General features: G+C 34.9%; 1 protein-coding gene across 3 annotated transcripts; it reads right to left on the bottom strand.

Moving 5' to 3' along the window:
- Positions 1 to 3318: 3318 nt before the first annotated feature.
- On the bottom strand, positions 3319 to 20313 carry LOC127128005 (DNA replication ATP-dependent helicase/nuclease JHS1). 3 transcript variants are annotated; one of them, XM_051057260.1, is made up of 34 exons: positions 19713 to 20311; positions 18940 to 19107; positions 18627 to 18854; positions 18357 to 18419; positions 16270 to 16479; positions 16123 to 16176; positions 15985 to 16046; positions 15342 to 15474; positions 14261 to 14371; positions 13889 to 13985; positions 13641 to 13723; positions 13143 to 13208; positions 12539 to 12694; positions 12391 to 12446; positions 12228 to 12285; positions 12012 to 12122; positions 11870 to 11926; positions 11023 to 11157; positions 10672 to 10914; positions 9993 to 10067; positions 9725 to 9840; positions 9561 to 9633; positions 9349 to 9453; positions 9064 to 9231; positions 8554 to 8623; positions 8319 to 8470; positions 7972 to 8049; positions 7792 to 7884; positions 7557 to 7694; positions 6641 to 6680; positions 6477 to 6550; positions 4267 to 4404; positions 3876 to 3995; positions 3319 to 3613 (listed from the first exon to the last, which is right to left on the bottom strand). In XM_051057260.1, the coding sequence occupies exons 1-34, from the start codon at positions 20094 to 20096 to the stop codon at positions 3425 to 3427; spliced, it is 4104 nt and encodes a 1367-aa protein (XP_050913217.1). In that variant the 5' UTR covers positions 20097 to 20311; the 3' UTR covers positions 3319 to 3424. The 3 variants fall into 3 exon arrangements, 1 of the variants encoding a protein (XP_050913217.1); XR_007805615.1 differs by lacking the exons at positions 3319 to 3613; positions 3876 to 3995; positions 6641 to 6680 and having other exon boundaries at positions 19713 to 20313; XR_007805616.1 differs by lacking the exons at positions 3319 to 3613; positions 3876 to 3995; positions 4267 to 4404; positions 6477 to 6550; positions 6641 to 6680 and having other exon boundaries at positions 7555 to 7694; positions 7792 to 7877; positions 19713 to 20313.
- Positions 20314 to 23918: the final 3605 nt, after the last annotated feature.

Here is a 23918-nt window from a genome sequence, read left to right as displayed (position 1 = left end):
GGATTGAGACTTGGTTCAATCCCATACTTCCGACTCTTTCACAACAACATTTATGCTGACTTCAACCTTATTAGTGAATGGACAATAAAGTTTATAAGCACTTGTGATGTGATACCCCACTAGTAACATCGCCTTGCTTCTATCATCCAACTTCTTTCTAGTAACATCTGGAACATGTTTATAACACATAGAACTAAATACTCTAAAATGAATCACACTTTGCTTATCTCCAGACCGCCTTTCAAAAGGAACAATTTCCTTCAGCTTCTTGGTTGGACACTTGTTGAGCACGTATGTTGCAGTGGCAACAACTTCTCCCCACAAAGTGTTAGGAAGATTCTTCTCCTTCAGCATGCTCCTTGTCATATCAAGCAAAGTTCAATTTTTTCCTTTCAGTAAGACCATTGTGTTGAGGAGTATATGGAGTTGTCATTACATGCTCAATTCCATTCTCCTCACATAACTTCTTGAACTCTGTAGAGTTATACTCACATCCACCATCAGTTTTGAGAATCTTCAGAGTCTGACCACTCTTTTTCTCAACCTTGATTTTGAATTTCTTAAATTCACCAAACACCTCATGTTTGAACTTTATAAGGGATACCCGTGTCATCCTTGTGAACTCATCCATAAATGGCACAAAGTATTTATTCCCTCCTAGTGAAGGTTTTGGAAATGGTTCACACACATCAGAATGCACTACTCCCAAAGCATGTTTTTCTCTTGGAGCTACTTCTGATGCAAATGGAAGTCTTAGTTGCTTCCCTCTCATGCACACTTTGCATGACTTTTTTGGTTTCTTAATTGCGGAAATTCCATGTATCGGTTTCTTTGAATTCAGATGCCGTAAGCTTATGAAGTTCAAATGAGCAAATATTTTGTGCCATAACTCACTTTTCTCCACAACACTTGTTGCGCTAAGGCATTCAGAGTCTGTAGTTTTAGCATTCACCTTGAATGTTCTATTCCTTCTCTATTCTGACTGCATAATCAGCTTCTGATTATAGTCATACATCTTCAAAAGATTATCCTTCATGGTAACTGAGAATCCCTTCTCAATTAATTGACTTACACTCATCAGATTTCTCTTCATACCAGGAACATACCAGACATTCTGAATTAACGCAAATTAGCCATTATTCAGAATCACTCTAACATTCCCCATTCCTTCAGCATTCAGATACTTATCATCAGCACATCTGATCTTGGTCCTCTTCATAGAGTCAAAATCAACCAGTCATTTCTTATTTCCAGTAAGATGGTTTGAATAACCAGTGTCCATATACCACCAGTCTTCTAGAGACGCACTATGAGAATCAGAAGCCATTAATAGCACATGTTCATCATCAGAACTTCTGGCTATATTCGCTTCTTCTGATTTCCTCTCCTTGTTTGACCAATAATCTACAGCGAAATGGTCACACTTCTTATAACTATAACATTGGACTTTTCTCTTGTCATACTTCTCATTTCCCTCCTAACAATTAGAAGTTGAGATTTCTGACTTATGAGACCTACCATATCTTTTCTTGGCTTCTGCCCAAGACTGCTTCTGGTTTTTTTGACAAAAGAAGCTTTCAAAGCCTGCTCTACCTCTCTCTCTCAGAGGTTCTTTCATTCAGATGCAACTCTTGCACCTCTAGACTGCTTGCAACTCTTCTATTCTCATGGTGCTCAGATCCTTAGAATGTTCAATTACTACAACGATGTAATCAAACTAAATATTAAAAGATCTAAGTATCTTCTCAATGATACTTTCTTCAGAGAGAGTTTCTCCACACGACTCATTTGTGATTAGAATCACTTTGGAAATGTGGTCAGGTACCTTCCCATTGTTCTTCATGTTGAGATTCTCATACTACTTACGTAGAAACTGAAGCTTCACCTTCTTCATTGATGCATCACCGCCGTAGCATCGCATCAGAGTGTCCCACTCAGCCTTCGTCGTCGTTTAATCAGTGATTTTCTCAAACACGTTCACATCCACATATTGATGATGTAGAACAACGCCTTCTGATCCTTCTTCCTCTATCACACTGAGCATTTCTCTGCGCATCTATTGCATTTTTTGGAAGTACAACTTGAAAGTAACCATCGTTGATGAGATCAAGAACATCTTGAGCTTCAAACAATACAGACATCTGAATCATCCAACGATTCCAATTTAGTTTTTGCCATCGAACACTAGAAGCTTGGTACTCAGGTTACCGTCGTTCATCTTCAACCTTGTTCAATACACTCAGATCTCACCTAAACACAATGTTTCCCGATCCCACAGAATCAAGATATGTGATTGTGTTATGATTCTGAACAGAAATTCAACACAAATTCTCCGAACAAAAATCAATCACTTAACGGCTCACCGTTTCACTCGTGTTTCCCTATGGATCTGAATCAGAACTCTAGATACCAATTGTTGGTGCACAAAGTTATAAAGATGAACAATTAACAAGAAAGAGAAGAGAGAATAATAATAAATTTTTACTATTCTTGAAATGATTGCACAGATAAAATGCACACACACATATACACTGCAAAAGGAATAAAGATACAATTTGTTCACACCACTCACTTGCTTAAATACAAGCGAAATTTTAGAAAAAAAAATTGATAGGACCAAACTTAAAATTCTACACTTATGTAAAATTATCGGAGATAAAAATAAATGAAAAAAAAAATCTACTACGGCAAGGACACCAACCACATCATTTTGTTTTACAAATTTAAATCTTTTTTTAACTCATTTTATGCACCATCTTATGCACATATAAACAATATTTTAATTTCATAAATTAATAACTTCATAAAACTGTTATCAAGATAGCAATATCAAATATTTTTCTATTAGAAAAAACTTTAAAACTACTCATAAATCTTTATCTTCATGTTCCAAATGTTCCGAACAGAAACCAAACATACACTTTGTTGAGATTGTTAGCAGAGTCACATTTTTTTTCCTATCAGGTAATATATTTCAACATTTTTACTATTTTTCTTAATTAAATATACCCTTCCTTTAAGTGTCACACTTAAAAAAAATTAATCTCTTTTAAGTTCATTTCAAAATTTAAACTAGTATTGATTATATTATTGTCAAAATTATCTCTAATTATTTATTAGATAAAAAGAAAAAAGAAAAATAAATTATTAAAAAATTAAAGATATTATATGGAAAAAATTATTATTTTATTTAAAAAGTAATGATAATTATTAGTTGTCTCGGTATAGGTAAAAAGTCAAAAACATGACCCTACGAGGGAGTAAATGATAATAGATTTTTCTTAGGAATACTAAAAAAATGAAAAATCTTCTTTAGACTATACAGAATTTCATTTATAAATTAGTCACGAAACACTGTACAGATTTACATTTGAAATATAATAATTGCGCAACCTCCTCCGAAAATGGGGAAAAGAATTTTCACTCACTTGTGAATATCTAATGTTTGTTTTGAACAAGCAATTTGAGAACATCTAATGAGCTCCCCTTCTCTATAGATATCGTTTTTAGACACAGTTAAAATTCCAGATTGCTCTTCAACTTTCTTAATGAGAAGCTTCAGTAGTGGTACCTTGAATAGAGTTTTGCGAGACCCCACCATGATCAACTTTCTCTGTAATCATGAATCATATAAACTGCTTATAACAAACATAATATATTTATTTACATAAAGGTTTCATGAAAGATGCTCTCTGCCTTCAAGAAAGGTTCCTTAATATTTAGCCCCTATCTTGCTAAATGGAGCTTCTAAAATTGTTTAAGAAAGCAATATGAATTCATGTGACATGCTACTATTAAAATCAGTGCTTGTTCAAAAAAATTATCTAAGCAAGTTCATAATGAAAATTAGAAAAGTTTGAGTATAAAAAAACTACCTTAGCACGAGTAAGGGCCACATTTATCCTGTGCCAGTCTCCGAGAAGAGAAGCCACGCAGCTAGTTGGATTCTTACAAGACCGTACAAAAGATACTAATATACAGTCCTTATCTCTACCCTGGACAAATAGATGACCAATTTATGAGGAACATTCTTCATACTATCTAAATAACAAGATGTAAATCAAGTGAGAAAAAAGGTAGAAAAACTATGGTATTCCTTCAATATTTGCAAAATGCTAAACACTGGGTTACAAGAGGGGATTAAAATCAAGACATTTTGTGCAATTAGTCCCTTTAAATGAATAAATTTTATATAGGAATTAAAGAAAAGCTTTTTTTTTGGATAAGAATGATATTAAATCCTTCTGTTTTTTCCTCCAGCCTGACCTGATATTTGTCAATGGTATGTATCTCCAAGGATGTTATGCAAGTAGCATGTCGGATGAGGTTAGCCTGTGAGTTATAGGGAGTAATAATGCCAATGTTATCTCCCCCAATCCCATTTTTTACCAATTCCTTTGCAACCTGCATTATAAAATGAGCAGGGATGAGGTAGTCATATGGCATGAATATTTAATTAGTTAAGGGAAAAGGACCAAGTTGGTCATTTGAGAAATCTGTTTGTGTATGGGATTGGGACTATTTCTTTTAACAGATGGTCCCCAACATATTTATCATGGAATGACTTCGGTCCCAAAATAATCAGGTGCATTGATGATTTAAGTTCACACAAAAAATGAAACAAGGTTTATGTTAACCAATATAATCTCCAAGTATAATAGCCAAACATGGAAGAATTAAGAATTGATAAAAATGAAAGCATTATATGCCATTGCGTGAATAGTAAGATGCATGATTGTGTGAGAATGCAATTCGCCTATCCTGTATCTGGTTGTACAGGATCTTTTCCTGACTAGTTAGTTTATCAGTACAGTAAGTTTAGTGTATTACAACATTGACACAGTTGTCACACACTAATTGGCAAGTAGATTCTTTCTGTTTTCAGTTTGTTGGTGTTGGCTCAGCCAATAATGAGATCTCTTGTATCAGTAAATAGAATGATAGTTCAGATTCTCTCTGAATCAAACAGTGGTAAATTAAAACATATATGACATAGTTTACTGTTTACCTAAAACATGTGAAATAGCTAAAATATATTGATATATCATATTTGAATGTCAAAATAATTCAAGATTCAAGTAATAAATAAAACGACAAAAGAAAAGTGTATTGGCATGCTACGTTGACAAAAAAGAGGCTAGCTACACTAAGTTCATGTTATGAATCATTGTAATGACTCATTTGTATTATAAAATAGGTCAGATCATGATTGTCAAGATCGCGCTTTAACTCCCAAAAGCGTACGATCTTACGCTCCCAAAATCACCACCGCTTTAATTGGCAAAAAGATCGTGAAAATGGAAGGAGCGCTGAAAGCGTAGAGGAAGATCGTAAAAGCGTGGGATCGTAAGATCCCACGATTTATTTTAGGGACTCTTTTGGAATCTTTTGACCCATTCCGGATCTGTTTTGACCCGGCCCAAAAACTCACCCATTTAACCCTAACGGCAGCACTCTTTTTTTAGGGTTTTGGGACTTGGAATATTTTAAATACTCCTTTTGAGAACAGAAAACCAATTATCGTGAAAGCTGCCAGCCTCCAAAACCATTGGAACTCCAATACCTCTTCATCTAATTCTTCTATAGCGATTAATCATATGATGATTGAGTTTCTTCTCTTCATCTATTTCCTCTATATATTTTGAGTTGCTGTTATGATTATTATTATTGAGGAAATTATGTTTTTTTTAATTGAATATTTGCTATTATGATTAAGTTAGTGAGAATTTTATGTTACAATCCGAATTCAGATCCTACTATTTACCGAATTCAGATCCTACGATTTACGCTATCTTTAATTTTGTCTATTTGTTGGGATCTTACGATCCAAGTTACGATCCTACTATTTACGCTTTTTCCATACCCTAACGATCTTTATCGAGATCCCGATTTTGACAACCATGGGTCAGATACATCACACGGTCCTTTAAGTTATATATTTGTAACAAGTTAATTTCTTTTTAGGGTTTTTTGGATCAAGTTAGTCTTTTACACAATACAACTTTTGTACCATTACCATTTTCTATCCAACTCCATTAAAAAGGATTGCGTGGCAGTTTTGATTCTGAGGTGGCAAATCCACGTCAACAAATTACTTCATTTATTATGTTTGTTAATGCCGACTTGCCACCACTTCATCAAAACTGCCATGTAATTTACTTAAAAGGACTAATTTGGTACTACAAAAATAACTAAGGAACTAATTTGTTACAAACATCTAACTTAAACGTTTTATTTGGCCTATAAAATACTAGTACAAACCAAGGCCAATAGTCAATAGTATTTTTATTTTGGTCAGTCAGAATCATCAATTCAACCAGTCGGGTAGGATATTTGCAGAACAAAATAATCCTTCACAAAATCTAACAATTTCACAATGGAAATATGTTGAGAATGAATATCCAATGGCCAAGGTTCCGTATTCTTCCTACAAGAAAATGGATCATATTGCAAATTGTAAATTACAAATGACATACCTCGGCAATTATGTGAGCTTCAGTAGGGTTATTTACAGCTTTCTGATCTCTTTCTTCTAAGGCAGGCAACATATCTAAGTAGAAAAATAAATATTCATGAGTGAATCTCATTCCCAATGTCCTTTAGGATAAATGATGAAAAAAGGATAACAATATCTACAAACCAGTATCAATAAATATCACTGGCCTTCCAGGATTCAAAACCTACATGTACAAAGAGAAATAAGATTCAATTTCGGGAACATATGATTTTATATTATTAGCCAAAACTATCCAATTTTAATAATTAAGGTTGGTGAATACTTTGTCCACATTTCAAGTTGATGTACGATCTAAAAAAAGTAAAGATACTGTAACTTTTATTAACGATTACCCTAGATGTAGTTGGTTTTTTAAAGGTTTTTAATGGAAACATAGGATTTTATATATTGAGTAGCTCTCAATTTCAGTCCTAATCTTGTAAAAGAATTAGATGCCTGCCCTCAATTTCAGTCCTACTACATATTACAGACCTGACTCTGGTTTGGTTCTTTTTCTTTCCTTCTCATTGGAGCCTAACATGATAGTTAGGGGTGGCAAAACAGGTCCGACCCGCCAAGCATGTCCATTTTGCCCGCAATTTTTGGTGAGCCGAGCCAAGGTTTAGTCTAAACCCTTACTCTGCCTGCCCTGCCCCGTTTTTGGCGGGCTATTGTGGGCATGGTTTTTTTGTCACTTTTAGACAAGGGTGCAGGGGAGGGCCCACCCCACCCCGTTTTTGGCGGGGCTAGCCAAGGTTTCTGGCCCACCCCCTCTACTATGTCCGCTCTATCTTTTTGCAAGCTTTGTCACCCCTAACATTTATTAAATATTGAGAACAAGAAAATGAGGGAATAGAATATATATATATATATATATATATATATATATATATATATATATATATATATATATATATATATATATGTGTGTGTGTGTGTGTGTACAAGAAAAATTCTACAAAAACAAATCAAAATTGAGTGCATGCTCCTCTAAACTTGAAACTTAAAATTTACAAATACCACACAAATAAGACAATGCAAACTTTGAAGGGATCCTTACATCTTCTAGCCAAGGCAAACAGCAGTTTAAGCCAGAAAACTCAAGTTTGGCATTAGCTATCTCAGATGAACCACACCTCAATCTGTCACCATATATCAAGGCATTTGACAAGTCCATAATACCCTGACACATACGGTACTGTATATATTTTATTTAGTAACTGATGTAGATAGAGAAGGAAAGAAAAAGAACCAAACCAGAGTTTGTAATGTAATATGTAGTAGCTACAACAGACCTGACTCTGCAAAGCTGAAATTGCCTGTGGATGAGCTTCTGAAAGCCTACAAAACAAACTCATCCCCATGCCATTTTCTCGAGCCTCTGTACTCTAAGAAATATTGATGAAAATTTTCAAATTCAAATAAAGTTACCAATGAATTTTGTACACAAAAGCATCAATACTACAGGGACGTACCTGGACAAGTGGTGGCAGTTGATAATGATCCCCCACAAGAACAAACATTGAAGCAAATCTTAGAGGGCCCAAGGACACCTACAATGGAACATTTTGCAATATAACTCTATGCGGTTAGGGTTTAGGACAGAAACGAGGGAAACTGTCAAAGAGACTGCATTCCTATTCATCTCTTTTCATTGTAAATACATGTTATCAGTTTATACAAGCATCAAAGAGAGAATTTTGGCACTAATACAATCAATTTTTTAACTCTGATTACCATCTTACTATCAGTACAGATATACATGTCTTTGAATATATATACATATGCCACATAAAATTTATGAAAGAAAAAAGAAACATACTGGCAGAGTTGTCTGCCCGGCTTCATCCATAATGCATACATCAAATCTCTTGTTGGCAAGCAGGGGACTGGAAATACCCAAACATGTAACTGCAACAACTTTGACTTGTTCTAACCTTATTTTGATATCTTCAACACACTGTACATTTGTTTCTGTGATAGAAACTTCTGTCAAGATTTTTATTCAAAATTTTTGATAAATTAAAGGGAAGAATACTGGTTATAAATTGGCAAACCTGAGAGGCAGTGCTCTCTGACCTCTTCATTCACTGCTTCATGTCTTCCAACCCGAACAAAATCAATCCCCTGGATCCATTTATATTACAATAACATTCTAGGGACTGTAAAAATTACAAATTTATGAAATAAAGAACCATATCATATTATAGTCATTTGTTCTATAAAGGGTCATACATCCAAAAAGAAAATTAAGCACTTTGATATTTTCCAACAAATATCAAAAGAAACACAGTGAAGTCTGGAGTACATTTTATAGACCAAAAATCAAAGTGCCTAAAAATCTAGCACTTCTTATTTTACAGCATTTTCATATTTTTCATGCTTAAATTTTTTTTTACATGTGTTTCCAAGCAACCAAATCACTTTCAGCCTGCCCCATGCCGACAAATAGACAGTGATCCATTCAAGAGAAGGGCCTGCTTGTTTTACATGCAACAAGCAGTCATATTTAATGATAAGATGCAAATGCACTCAGTGAAGCTGTTATTATATGCAAGCATGGATACCTGTGCTTTTAATTTGATTAGTAAGTTATCAACAGCAGAATTTGTATAGGCTGTCAGTAAAATGGATGTGCCTCTAATCAACAAGGCTTTCACAGCATGGACCATGGTTGATGTCTTCCCTGTTCCAGGCATCCCTAAGATAAGTGCATAATCTTTTGCCACAAGTATCTGACAATGAGTAACAGAGTGGAACACAAGGCAAATTATTTTAATGATGCTAAACTAAAGCAACTTGAAGAGAAAATTTATGGATTGAATTGATGAAATTCCAGCTTCATTGGAAACCTTGAGAATAGCTCTACGTTGATCATCATTCAAACTCTGCTCAGACCAAACGTAAGATATTGCAGGATCCTGACTAACTATAGAACCACTGTCAAATCTAGGAGCCTATAGGCCGGATGCCATCGGGAGGACAGAGAAAAAAAAGCAGTCAGTACTTAGTAAAGATGGTGATTTTAGGAGAGGAACACGTTCAAAAATAGAAAGTAATTTACCTCAAGGTCAACAATCATCCTTCGAAGATGAGCATTTTGATCATTTTGTAGAAAAAGTTGTACTAGATTAAACCTTCATATAAAATGTAAACAAATAATTACAACTTCTAATTTGCTACACCCAGGGAATCAAAGTTGGTAAAAAGAAGTAGTCGGAAAAGCACCTCATAATTGCAAACGAGGTCACAGCTTCATCTTTGTCAATTCTCCAAACCTGCTTAAGGAGATCATGTTCTGTGGAAGACCTCCCGGGAATTCTCAAAAGCTTGGAAAAGGAAACCTAAGAATTTTAAAAAGTGATAACAAGAAATGATCAACTCTGCAAGACAAATTGCTGAACCAAGGATCATGCCACCCTGTCTTTGGCTATGTGTGCTTGTCAATGAGATATAGGAAGTAAACACCAAATAATAAGAAAAGAAATAAACTCACAGTTATATGATTCTTGCTAGTATCTAAAATTACTCCTCGTGCAATAGTTTGATGGCTTGACTCGTTACTCAATATCTAAAAAGTAAATAAACATAAGTTGCTAATTAAAAAAGTAAATTTACTCTGTACTACTTGTTCACAGAATTATTTGACAACAGTTAAAATTTGTATTTGAGTGTACTGTAAAAGGAAGGATTCTTTGCAGGTATTGAACATAATGCAGGTTCAGATCTTTGCATTAGTATTAAAAAGATTACAATACAGTCTGGAGGACACATACCCTGCACATATTAATCATACAAGACCAGACTTAGTTCTCAACTCTCCCGACATTTTGGATAATAATTGTTAATAAGTCAGTCATCCACAACTTGTTAACAATATAACTAAACCCACTTCCACCAGGAGCTTCAATGAAAGTATCAGATATCTACTCTCTAATTTTAACATTTACAGTTGATATAAGTCTTTTCCCCAAATAAAGTGGAAATTTGCTTGCGTTGAATTCATTAATGAGATAAGAGATTAGAGGAAATTTAGATAAAAGCTTGATCCACTATGCTTCTTAGCCTTTTTAGGTGGTTGCCACTCAACACTATTCCAAAGTTAACTAGAACAAGTAAACACCGCATAATTAAATTCACACAATTTAAAAAGAGTGAAAGACAATTATTCATACCACAAAGTCACCACTTCTAAGTGTGACATCTAAATCAATTTTCAACGAGACACTAGAAGGATCATCATCAGAAACTATAGAGGAACAAGAAGTATCGTGCGGTACAAAACGATAAACGAAACGATTATCTTCATGAGATTTTGAATAAGGTATTCCTTGTGAAGCATCAATAACAATAGAAGAAACACCACCGGCACTGCGGGTCCTCAAATTATACGACCGCCACATGTCTTTCTTTAAAAACTGAAACAGTCAAGGAAATAAGAAATTATAAATTGGAGGAATTTTTAAAATATTACAAATAAATCTTAAAGGGAAAAGGCAAAGTTAAAGAGATTTTAAAATCTGCACCTCAGTCCCTTTAGCTTCTAAGTCAATCAAATGGTCCCAATGGCAGAGGAACTTAAAATGAGATGAAGTCAAGTGCTTAGTATTGGAATCGAAAACATCTCCCAATCCATTGCTCTTGATACTTCCACCATGCGCCTAAGCATTTTATTGTTAAAGTACCATGGACATATGAGAAATCATATTACCTAGACTACATTCTTAACTAACTTAACTAATAACATTCTGACATACTCCATATGAAAATATTGTTTCAAGTCATTTAATATCTTTACTACTCCAATACATATTCTAAGTAGTGTTGGGCATTCGTGCGATCATGACCAGTCAGGGCTACATGACAAAAGACTACTCCCTCCATCCCACGATGAGTGAGTCAGTTGACCATTTCACCCAGATTAAGAAAAAGAATAAATGAAAGAGAGAGAATGATATTTTTACAAAAGTATCCTTATCATGTATTGGTAATGATGAAAGTAATACTAATTAGAGGGTAAAATTGAAAAGGATGCATTGAAATTGAAACGGATCATTCATTTTGGGACACTATTTTATTCCAAATGGATCACTCATTGTGGGACGGAGGGAGTACACAAATAGTACTTCCAATAATCACACTACATTGGAAGGGATACAGTGCAGCAATAGATATTGGATAATGGTCTAATTCCTTAAAATGATACAGTTTTAGGGCATTGTATTATAATTTTGGAAGTAAAAATATTATTACTCAATATAAATTTTATTTAGATAAATAGATTCCATAATAAACTTTTTTTTTCAAATCACATGTGTTCTTTCAAAGCAGTTAAAAGAACTATTCTCTACACTGCCCAAGGTAATGAAGTACCTTGTGATAAATGCTACATGCATTAAGATGGCGACAACCTCTGCACATGCTAGAACTCTACAGTCAGAAAATGAAGGCTTGTAATGACATTCTGATAAAGTCGTTAAAAGCACATTATTGAACATTATGGGTAATCCCATACCTGTAACACTGGTGGAAGTTGCTGCAAGACTAATGCCTTGAGAATATCACTTGCTAGCTCGTTACGCCTTATTATCAACCCAACTAAGTCGGATCTTTGAACTGTAATGCCCTTTTTTTACATCAAAAAAAAAAAATATATATATATATATATATATATCAACAATATTACCATTTTCAGCAGAGAGGAACTGATTTTAAAGCAACAAAGTCTTACCTGTGTCTGATCTGTTTGGAGATAATACAGAAGACCAGAATCAATGGTCTTCTGGTACCTATTAACAAGACAACATAAACAAAATAAATCTTTTAGAATAATCCTTCGATGCGTGTGAATGTGTGTTTGCATGTAGGCTGTGTAAGAACCGAATAGTTTGAACCTTTCAGACATCAGGAGAGTGTACAAAATTACTTGGGCATTATGTTCTACGGATGTCTGAAAATATGAAATGCAAAACATGTTAAATTGATGTATTTATCTAATCTTAATTTTATTGGGCTGATTAGAAGTGAGGAACAGAATCTGACCTGGCTACTGGGTGATTTTCCAGTTTTAAACTCTAATGGCATGATCTTCTCCTCTGGTTTATCTTTTCTAGATTGAACCTTCACTCTAAGTGAAGCATCAATCATCCCTTTCAGACCATATTTTGGTGCCCATACCATTTCTTCAATATCAATTACCTACTAATAACATAAGCTTTTAACAGTGCATATAATGTGCATTTTATGCAAAACATCCACTATCAAGGGCAATGTGAAATGCATTTATGAGCATATCCTGGAAATATGTGATGCACTATCTAATACCTACATTTACATTTTTACTTATCAAAGATTTCTCACGTAAAATTCAAGCACTTAAACCTTTATTTCGAATATAGATAAAAAAGCTAACAAACAGTTGAGAGAAAATACACAGCTAGAAAAAGGATAACATATCCTCAAAAATGATTAGACTGAAAAGCACATGCATTTCCTATTTTTAGACAAATAAGCCCCAAAACATTAGAAGCTAGAGTAACTCGCAGCTTATTTTGTTATAATTGAACACCTGCTAGATTTATATCTCTATTTACAATATACATGAATGATAAGCCAGTTATACACAAGAAAGCAAACTAGAGCTTGCCTCAGATACGCCAACGTTCTTCATTCCATTAGCACATCCAAAATTAACATTAGGGTCTTCTCTTTCCTACCAAAATACCCGAAGCCATCAGTCACAATAGTTAACAATAAAAAATGGAGTATAAGTATTTTCCTAATAAAATAACTATGATCTTTCAACTTAGCAAGTTACACTTGGCAACAGCAAAAGAAATACTGACATTCTAAATGACAATTAATTAAATTTGTATATATTTAGAATAGAATGTTCCTTAAATATAGTCCCTTCATCCCACGATAAGTGATTCAGTTGACCATTTTATACATATTAAGAAAAGTGAATAAATGAAAGAGAGAAAATGATATTTTTACTGAAGTACCCATTATCAAGTATTAGAAACGGTGAAAGTAGAAATGATTAAAGGAACTATTAATAACCCTGATTACAACCGTAATTATTTTGGCACACATTCATTATAATAATAAATAGTGTCTGAGAGCAGGAACTATTTTGACACACCTCCATATTTCTGAACAGCATGATCCAATTATATATTCTAGGGATACCATCAATCATGGTTTTGCGAACATCCTTTTCATTTACTGCAATGTTCACAAGAAGAATAAATTAATGCTCCCCAATAAAATGGCAACGGTCAACAATAAATAAATTTATCCGTGAATAACTGTTGAGTAAATTTCACACTCCAATGAGATGTGTGTACATATAAATACATGATAAAGTAAAGAGGACAGACAGTGCCGCACCTCCACATGCAAACAAGCTTTCAACATTTTTTTTTAAAACCACTTCTGTATAACATTCCAAAAAGTTTATTGTAGGATTGTCATTTGTAAGTCCAGCCTACACGAAGAAATCAAACTCATATTTAATTATATTAACATATACATACATACGCACACGCATCTATATATATATATATATATATATATATATATATATATATATATATATATATATATATATATAGTCCTAGAGTAAGTTTTTTTAACTTAATTCAAATCATAATCTTTGAATTAACTCTAATGCTTAAATAAAAAAGCTAATGTAACCATTAGATTACATTCAATTCAAAGGTTATATAGAGCCATACAGGTTATAGGATGTATTTTAGAGACCTGAAATATTTGGTGAAGCAACGTTCCACATAAAGCTGCAGTTGAGTACTCACTGCTTTTTAGCCTCTCATCTAAGACGGTTCTTCTTGGGCAACTAAAACTGGCAGCAACCTGGAATACACTTTTGTATTAGGAACAACCACACCTGATCAAGGTAGTTAAAATAGAAACTTTAAGCAAAATCAAGAAGGGGGAGTAAAATCGCAAATCCTAACGCAAACAGTAAGATTATACAAAATTCCATAACTCATATGCATATAACTTCATATATTTGCATATAAAGTAGGCATTAGTAGACAGTGAAACCCTTAAATCACTAGAAATACTTATGCAAATTTAAATTCTTAAGCATAGCTCACAAGTAAAATAATTTAAACCTTAAATCACACTTCAAATATTGATAAATTTAATTCATTCATAAGCATAATCGTAGAAACATTTCAAAGATCTTAGATCATACGATTCAACTAGTAAAAGGGATGGTTCCACCTGATTCCACCAATATAGGATTTTGTGTATACTATTAATCACGAAGAGCAAGCATAATTGCATAATTCACGATTCAGATCGGGATTTTAACTACCATGCACCCAATTAAATATTACCTAAAATAAATTGATCTGCATACAAAGGCATTCACCGTGGACAATCCAGCCAAAATGAGCCTACTTCGGTAATTCAATATAGTTCAGAGACATGAAGCACAATAATCATTTCTAGTTAAAATCAGCTTAAGGATCAAAGTTCCCTAAGTTGGACTAGAAAATAAATTGATGCAATTTTACAAGACTATAGAAATTGCATTTGACATATCTGCTGAAACCATCACTTTTAAAGTATATATGTATTAAAACAATAAAACTCATTACAATATATGACAGGTCAACTGTAAAATAAATAACACTTAATATAAAGAAATATTTGACAAGATAGAGTTGCATAATTTGATGTTGTAAGAAATTGCTCTTCATAAAAAACATCTTGATAAACCACCCAAATACCCCATATTAAGTAAAGCAAGAAGACTGAATTCAAATATGGAAGGACATATTTTGGATGAGAGAGTAAAAAGATACCTTACCCGTGTTCCAGACACAAGAATATCTGGGTGTACAATCAAAAAATTATTATCATGATTAATATCACAATTTCCCCCTTCATCAAATTGACCAATTACGTTCACGGTATCTCCAGGTGCAATTACACTGTAAGACCTGATATAATTAAAAGAAGGATTAGATATACTAGAAATAAGATATGTGCAAAGAGAATAATGTGTGGGCAAGACTATACAATACTGAGAACTTGATCTTTCAAACATTGTTGTAAAGAATTCAGTTAAGAGTCCATGATTATAACAAATTAAGGACATAACTATAAAACCAGAGAGGATAAGGATTTATAGAGAAAAATAAATTATTGTGAATTGGAGACACATTGTCGAGTGCCTTAGTTCAATGGTATTGGTACTGGAATAAAAAATCAGTTTGGGAGATCTCTTAAATGGTTACTTTCTAGTAATGAAAAGCACTATGCAAATCAAAGAAATGGTGTTGTTCTTGAGCTTGTGTTGAATTTGAAAAGAAATAATGCCCCGCAACAAAATGATAGCAACTATTCCAACAATAATAAAAATATTTATCTCTTCCAAGTATATATTATTGAAATGCCACAAGTATAGGATAGACTTAAAAGCTTAAATACACAAGAGCACACCAGCTTACCATTCATCCCACAAGTTTATAGCTCGCTCTTCTCCAGTTTGTTCATTTAGTAAACGAAGCACCTATAAGCAGTTGAACAACTTTATCATTTTCCATTTTATTGGCAGTAAATAATTTTATCATTGAGCATAACTACACCTTGTATGGACCTTCAGCAGCAGATGAATCAGCAGGTTGCGATTTTTCAGATGCCTAGAGTAAAAATGTAAATAACAATAAGCACACCGAAATTCAATTTTGTGCACTAGAGAGCCAATGATACAGAACATGATTCCAAAAACATACCTCCAAAACCAAATAATTAGAATTGGAGAAATCACCAACAACCTCTTTAGGTATATGTGATTTAGTACTTTCAACTAGATGGTTGACTCTGACAGGGAGCTCGTTAGCAATGCCATCTTGTGATTTAAAGGAATGAGTGGTTTTATCACAAACTGTATCATTATCAACACCAATTGCATCTTCAACTTGATCTAAAAGTTCAAGCAATGCCTATAGCAATAAATATTCTTTGAGACATGCATACATCATAAAGAAAAGTGCACTGATGGTTCAGAACTGAGAGTGATCATTTCTATAAAAAAAACATTATAGCCGTATAGCAGGTAGTTGCATTGTAGTTTATAAAACAATACAAGAATACACAATACAAGAAACACATAAAAAGCTTAAAAGTATAAGAATACATATATAAAAGCTTAAAAGTATAAGAATACAAAAAACACGGCAGCTAGGTGTGACGGACAATGAGAGGGTGAAAATGGCTGAAGGAGTGGAGGGAGAAAGGAGAAGACCAATCACCATTTTGATATTTTTTAATTGCAAAATTCCTAAAATGCTCCAACTATACTTCAAATTTTAAGGGCTCTTTTGAAACTTTCGGCTGCTATAATGTGTTGTTAACCTCGGATAGCATTGTGTAGGACGGACCCCCTAAAATGCTATAGCAGTGGGATGTCTGCTATTGAAAAGACTAAAAACCAGTGTACAAATAAGTACTCAAAAATAAACTAATACACAAAATTAGAGATCGTGATACTTAATAGTTAAAGAACTTAAAGTATAGATTAATAAACTGAACTAAAAGTAGGAAGAAGAGCACATCGAGTATTTGTGAGAAGGACATAACATTAATCTTCAAAGGGGTCGGATTAAAATTTATACCCTTAAAAAAAAGACAAGAAACACAAGTTTAAAAAAAGAATGAGGAATGTATCCCCAAAATTCTAACAGCAGGCGCAATAGCAGTTTGCAGTAGCGGTTTGGGGCCGCTACAATACAACCGCTATTGTTCACAGAGGCTCGCACACCAATAGCGTTGCGCCGAACCCTACCACTGCTATGCTATTACGCTATAGTATACTACTGACAGCATAGGTATTACTTAAACTCTTACGGGTCTGAGTCAAATTTACATTCAAGTTCACCTAAGCAAAACGATTGACCTTGAACCTAGAGTATGGCAACCTTGTTTACTATTTTTATTATTCAGCTTCTGTATTTTTTATCTTTGTTATTTAGTTGTGTATTATATGATATTTATGCTTACTTAGTTTATTGATATCATTATTCTGTATGTGTTGTGAGTTTTTTTTTCATTTATTTGTTATTATTTTGTTTGTGTTGAAGAGGAGTCAAAGAGCTATAGGTAGAGGAAGACCTAGAAAAACTATAAGAGATTTTATTAAGAAAGATCTAGAGATTAACGATTTGTAGAGAAGCATGGTCCTAGATAGAATATTATGGCGGAAGTTGATCCATGTAGCCGATCCCACTTAGTGGGATAAGGATTGGTTGTTGTCATTGCTGTTTGTTGTTAGTTTATTATATTATTATAATAATTTAGTTTATTATAGTACATGAAACTTAACCATTATTCGGCCGCAATATGTGACGCTATGATGGCCGCTACCTGAAACTGCAACGCAGTGGCATATCTCGTAGAGCCTGGTAGCAACTACGCCACACTACAGTGCTATCATGGCTGCTACAGCTGCTATTAACTATAGAGTCTAAAATAATTGATTCTGGTTGTCTAATACAGTGCTTAACCATACTTCCAGGTTCCAATTTTTCCTCTCCAAGCGTGGAAAAATGCCGTATGTCCTGGGATGCCATCCTACGACTTATGATTCACTCATTTTAAATAATTTTCATTTCAAAGTTTTCTTCTCACTTTCAACCAAACTGTTTCTTTATATCTACTCTATCAACTGGTATATATGATAAGGAATATGTTTAAGACCATGTGCCTCAAAAGTCTTCTAGCTAATTGCAATTTGATGCAGTACTGCATATAGTGGATCTTTAAGTAGTTCAGCTGGATCGGAAGGAATTGTTCTCACAGAAATCAATGGGGAACACCTAACCTTTTTGTGCTGCCTCAAAAAAGGCTGGTCAGATGGTCCAATGTGCTCAACATCCTTGGCAAGCTGCGTCAACAAGTGAAACATAATAATGAAGAAACTCAGTGGTCATTTGATATATTGGAAGGATAAAACAAATTCCCAAGAACATGAAAAAATTTAGTAAACAGCTCAACTAGGTAAAAGGAGCATTTAAGTTACAAATTTTTATCAAACAAATAGTAGTATTCCATTAACAGGCTGTAAGGACCGATAAACTAGAACATAGATCACCTTATCTAGGCGACATGACATGGATGGTGGAGTTCTGAAGGGATTTCTTTCACCAGCCACTCCAGAAGAGTTGCTCACAGTAGTTTGATTGCCATTAACTACCACATCACGTTCACGGTTAAATCTTTTCAGGCCTAACTTACTCAATGACAACGGAGCTTTTGCAGATGCAGTAGGAGTTGGTGTAGTAAGCAACTCTTCAACCTTGTCGCCTTTGTCCAAAGAAGTCTGTATCACACATCAGTATACCACAATCTCATTGTCTGACACTGATTAGTATCAAAATAAAAGAAAATGCCCCCTACAAACTTGCCTTATCTACTGAGCAGTGGCGAATTTGCAACATGCTAGTCCTCGAAGAATCAGCCAATGCTTGAATCATCTTAGGCATGTGTTTTGAAACTGCTTGAAGCCTTTCATTCACTGGAGATATCTTCCATGTAACCTCATCAGCCCCATCATCCTGACTTTGCTTGATAAACTACCCCCACAATATATGCCCACAATGGTAATTATTTCAGAAACAGGGTAGAGATAAATATTAAATAACATCACATAATATGCACAAAGAACCATCCATACTCAATCACTTATATAAAATATGTAGTTACCAAACACATCCACATAATACTCCCTGGAATAGAGACCAATACTTGGATTTTCCGGATACATTAAATTCTTTAGAAAACCATTACCTTAACTTCATTAACAAGTTATACCAAAGATTATGTTTGAATTGGTGGCATAAAATGGGAAAACATTCCTTCTTTGAAATTTAATTAGCTAATTCCATTCCATTTCACTGCATTCCCACCCAATAATAACAACCTGAACTACCCTAAAATAATGATTTTATTAAAGCACGTAGTTTAAGCACAAACATGAAAAATAAACTGATTCCAACTATGCCATAAAATCTGTAAATGGCCTAAATCTGTATAGTGAACCCTTGTCCTAAACAACATGGCTTCAATAGCATCTAACCGAAAACTCCTCCCAACTCCAATTCTGAGCCAAATACAATGCAACTAGTGTATCAAAGGCAATAAAACCAAAATCAAACGCAAAGAAACAAAAATAGGTTACCATTCCAGGTGAGAATTTGAACCGCTTGCGTGACATGGACTTTGAAATTTCCGGAGACACCTCGGTGGGATCAGTGGCCACCGGCAACACCAGATTATCGGGAGTAACATCCTGCGAAGAGGGAGCCTTACCGTAGTTGGGTTTCTCCGGCGGTGGGAGAGAAACAGAATCAACCTGAGAGGTTGAGTTGTTGGCTTGCTGTTTCTGAGAGTGTTGGATTGTGTGGCGATCGAAGAAGTGTTGAATACCGTATTTGGAAGGTTGTGGGATGGGTTTCTTAGTAGATGAAGAAGAAGATACCGATGAAGTGTTGGTCTTCTTCTTTGGAAGGATTTTAGGGTTTTCCACTTTTTCTTCTCGCTGCTGCTTCTTCTTTGGAGGCATTTTAGGGTTTCTTTTTAACTCTTTCTTCTCGCTGCTGCTGCTTCTTCTTCCTCTTCTGCTTTTGCTTTGTTAGTAGTCGAAACGAGAAGTGACGGGGTTTGGATGCTTAGTTTTCCCGCGTTCACAATTTGGTTGGCACTTTCAATGGGCTTCTAAATTTTATTTTTCGGAGTTATATCTTTTCGCCCCAACTTTAACCTGACACCCGCACTCCCGAGAATTCTTCTACCACCCCAATTATATTTTATATCCTCATGTTTTTATATTGTTCAAACTCTCTCTCACAAAAAATTGGATGAAAATAATTCAAAATTTCCAATAGTATATTTTAAATTTATGGTATATCAGATATTTCAAAATTTCCGATTTATTTCATTAATCTTTGAAAATTTAAAATTTACATATGGCTATCGAAAATTTCAACCTAAACGAAAATTTCTGTAGGGTTATTTTTTTTATCTTTTGGACGTTCAGGATTTTGCCAACAATTTTGGACGATTGTGATTGAACCGACAATTTTGTGTGGTACAGGGTAAATGCAAAGTTGTATAAATAGGGGGTCACATGTTTGATAAAAACATCTCAAAAAATGTTTTTTCCTCAATTTTTGATTAAGATAGAAGTGTACTTTAACGAAGTTTCACCTCCCGTAGAGTTTTGACTTTTGGATGGCACCACATCTCTCGTCATCCTGACGTCCAAGTTGAATGAATTATTTTTTGATAATGAAACTAGGAAGGTGAGAAAGATCGAGTTTCGTGAATGTTGGATTATTAATGACGGGGGGTAAAACACAATCTTGTTGAGTTGAAGGTTGACGAAGATGTGAAGGAAATGTGGAGATCATTTCGTCGTATGATAGCAATAGGGTCGGTAGAGTTAGATATTAGGCTTTTAAGATCTATTGACAATATAATGGAGATGTTGAAATATCCAGAATCATTTGTGAGTGTTTAGATTTTTCTTATTTATTATTGTTTTCTTAAGTTATGTTAATATTGATGTTGCGTTTGTATTTCAGTTAATGTTGATGTTTAAGTTATGTCATCAAAAGTATTATGCAATAAAAAGTTATGGTGAAAAAGTTTGAATAGTATACAAATAATACAAACAATACACAATATATGAAATCCATGATATACAAAAGATGTCTAAATAGCCCCCCCCCCCCCCCCCCGCATGCTATGTCTGCAGCCTGAGATAATCTAGTATAAATATCATCATCTGGATTTACCAAACTCATGAGGTTATCCATAATAACTGCAACCATCTAGAGGTGTTGTAGGGCATCGACATCAGTTGTATGAGGCGGCGGCACGTCATAAACATGTACCCCATCACCAGAAGACCCTGCATCAACAATAGGTGGGATGATGTGGGGACGTCATACAATATGGTATCACTCTAAGGAATCATCCTCACACTGCGATGGATGTTGAACCTTAATTTCCTAATCTCTAATGGCACGAGCGGAGCTGATGAAGTTACTCTAAAACCACAATCAATGCCCGCATATGGTATATTTGGAACTAGTCGTGGAATACTCTAAACATAACCATATTGTCGCAGACACCTCTCAGGCAAGTGTCTAGCAATCATGATCTCCCACCGCATATAACCTGAATATAATAACAGCAACTCGAACTCACGGTGGACTCTATGACTAGTGTATAGTGTCCAACTGATATCATCTACATTCAGTACATCGAGCCCCCTCTTGTACTCAACAACACCATCGAGATGTGTTTGCCTGGTCTTCCATCTCTTCGCCTGTGGGGACCCCATTGGGCAATGTTGCACCCTCTTGTTACATATGTTGGAAAAATACTCGTATATCCAGCATTGATATCAAAACAAAGACAGAACACATAATAAATAAGAAGTGTTATTTGTAACAATTAAATAAGAAATCAACAATAACTAATAATTTCAAGTATACCTGTAACAGACTCAAATAGCGAGCAAGTTGTTTGGTCTCAAAGATTGTCGCAACTCCAAGGGTTGTATACAGAAGTGTCAATGCAGCACACCCCTGGGCCCAACTAGTGTCCTCGAGCCTACTGAATAGGCACATGTATTAGGCATCAATATAAACACCAGACTTGTCTGCAAAAAGAGTACATGTCATTATATGTGGTATCACTATAAGGAATCATCCTCACACTGTGATGGATGTTGAACCTTAACTTCCTGATCTTTAATGGCACGAGCGGAGCTGATGAAGTTACTCTAAAACCACAATCAATGCCCGCATATGGTATATTTGGAACTGGTCGTGGAATACTCTATACATAACCATATTGTCGCAAACACCTCTCAGGCAAGTGTCTAGCAATCATGATCTCCCACCGCATATAACCTGAATATAATAACAGCAACTCGAACTCACGATGGACTCTATGACTAGTGTATAGTGTCCAAATGATATCATCTATATTCAGTACATCGAGCCCCCTCTTGTACTCAACAACACCATCGAGATGTGTTTGCCTGGTCTTCCATCTCTTCGCCCCGTGGGGACCCCATTGGGCAATGTTGCACCCTCTTGTTACATATGTTGGAAAAATACTCGTATATCCAACATTGATATCAAAACAAAGACAGAACACATAATAAATAAGAAGTGTTATTTGTAACAATTAAATAAGAAATCAACAACAACTAATAATTTCAAGTATACCTGTAACAGACTCAAATAGCGAGCAAGTTATTTGGTCTCAAAGATTGTCGCAACTCCAAGGGTTGTATACAGAAGTGTCAATGCAGCACACCCCTGGGCCCAACTGGTGTCCTCGAGCCTACTGAATAGGCACATGTATTGGGCATCAATATAAACATCAGACTTGTCTGCAAAAAGAGTACATGTCATTATATGTAACATGTACACCCTAACGACAACCTCATAACTCCCAGTCGCTACAAGCTCGTCGTACATCTTCTGAAGCCAAGACATAAGAAGATGTGCGCCCCTAATTGACGCCAAACTCCTCCTGCACACCCGTATCAAACACTCCCAAATCTCGTGCAACAATCTGACATGCAAGGGACATGCTAGGTATGGGAATCGTCTAGAATCTGCCGCTGATGGGGAGATGGAACAATTAGGAGACATCATCTAGATTAATAGGCATCTCGCTAAATGGAAGATGAAATGAAGGTGTCTTCTTGAGCCACCCCTCAACAAAAACACCAAGTAGTGGAGCATTAAGCATGGCGAGGGAGCAGTGGGCAAAATCATGTTGGTGTAAGTCCTAGAGGCCAATACTTTTGGTACTTGTATCGAATTATTTATTAATAATAAAAGGCTTTTTCTTTATTATGGTTGATTAATAAAGCCCCTGGAATAGATAGTCCGTTTAATGTATTAAGCGTGACTTAATCATGAGAACACATTAAACATAAGGACACTATTCTTAAAGTATCCGTAGTCGAGCTTTAGTGTGAAGTGGGATAACATTAAAGCATTAAGACTATTATGTTTGTAGACTGATGATCACATCTCATGGATCATGGATAAAGAGTTATCAAGTCTTAAACATAGGTATGAATATTAGGAGTAATATTTATACCGGATTGACCCGCTATGAGAATACTATATAGAAAGTTATGCAAAGTGTCATAAGTTATTCTCATGGTGATAATGGTGTATACCACTCTTCGACCTGAAACCACTATGGACCCTAGATGTAGAGTTGAGTGCTTTATTGCTGATCAAACGTTGTCCGTAACTGGATAACCATAAAGACAGTTGATGGGTACTCCACGAAGCATGCTAAGGGACATGAGTGACCTAGATGGAATTTGCCCATCCTGCATAACAGG

The sequence above is a fragment of the Lathyrus oleraceus genome, chromosome 3, assembly GCF_024323335.1.
Source record: "Lathyrus oleraceus cultivar Zhongwan6 chromosome 3, CAAS_Psat_ZW6_1.0, whole genome shotgun sequence".
NCBI lineage: Eukaryota > Viridiplantae > Streptophyta > Magnoliopsida > Fabales > Fabaceae > Lathyrus > Lathyrus oleraceus.
This window is presented reverse-complemented; position numbering and strand designations above follow the sequence as displayed.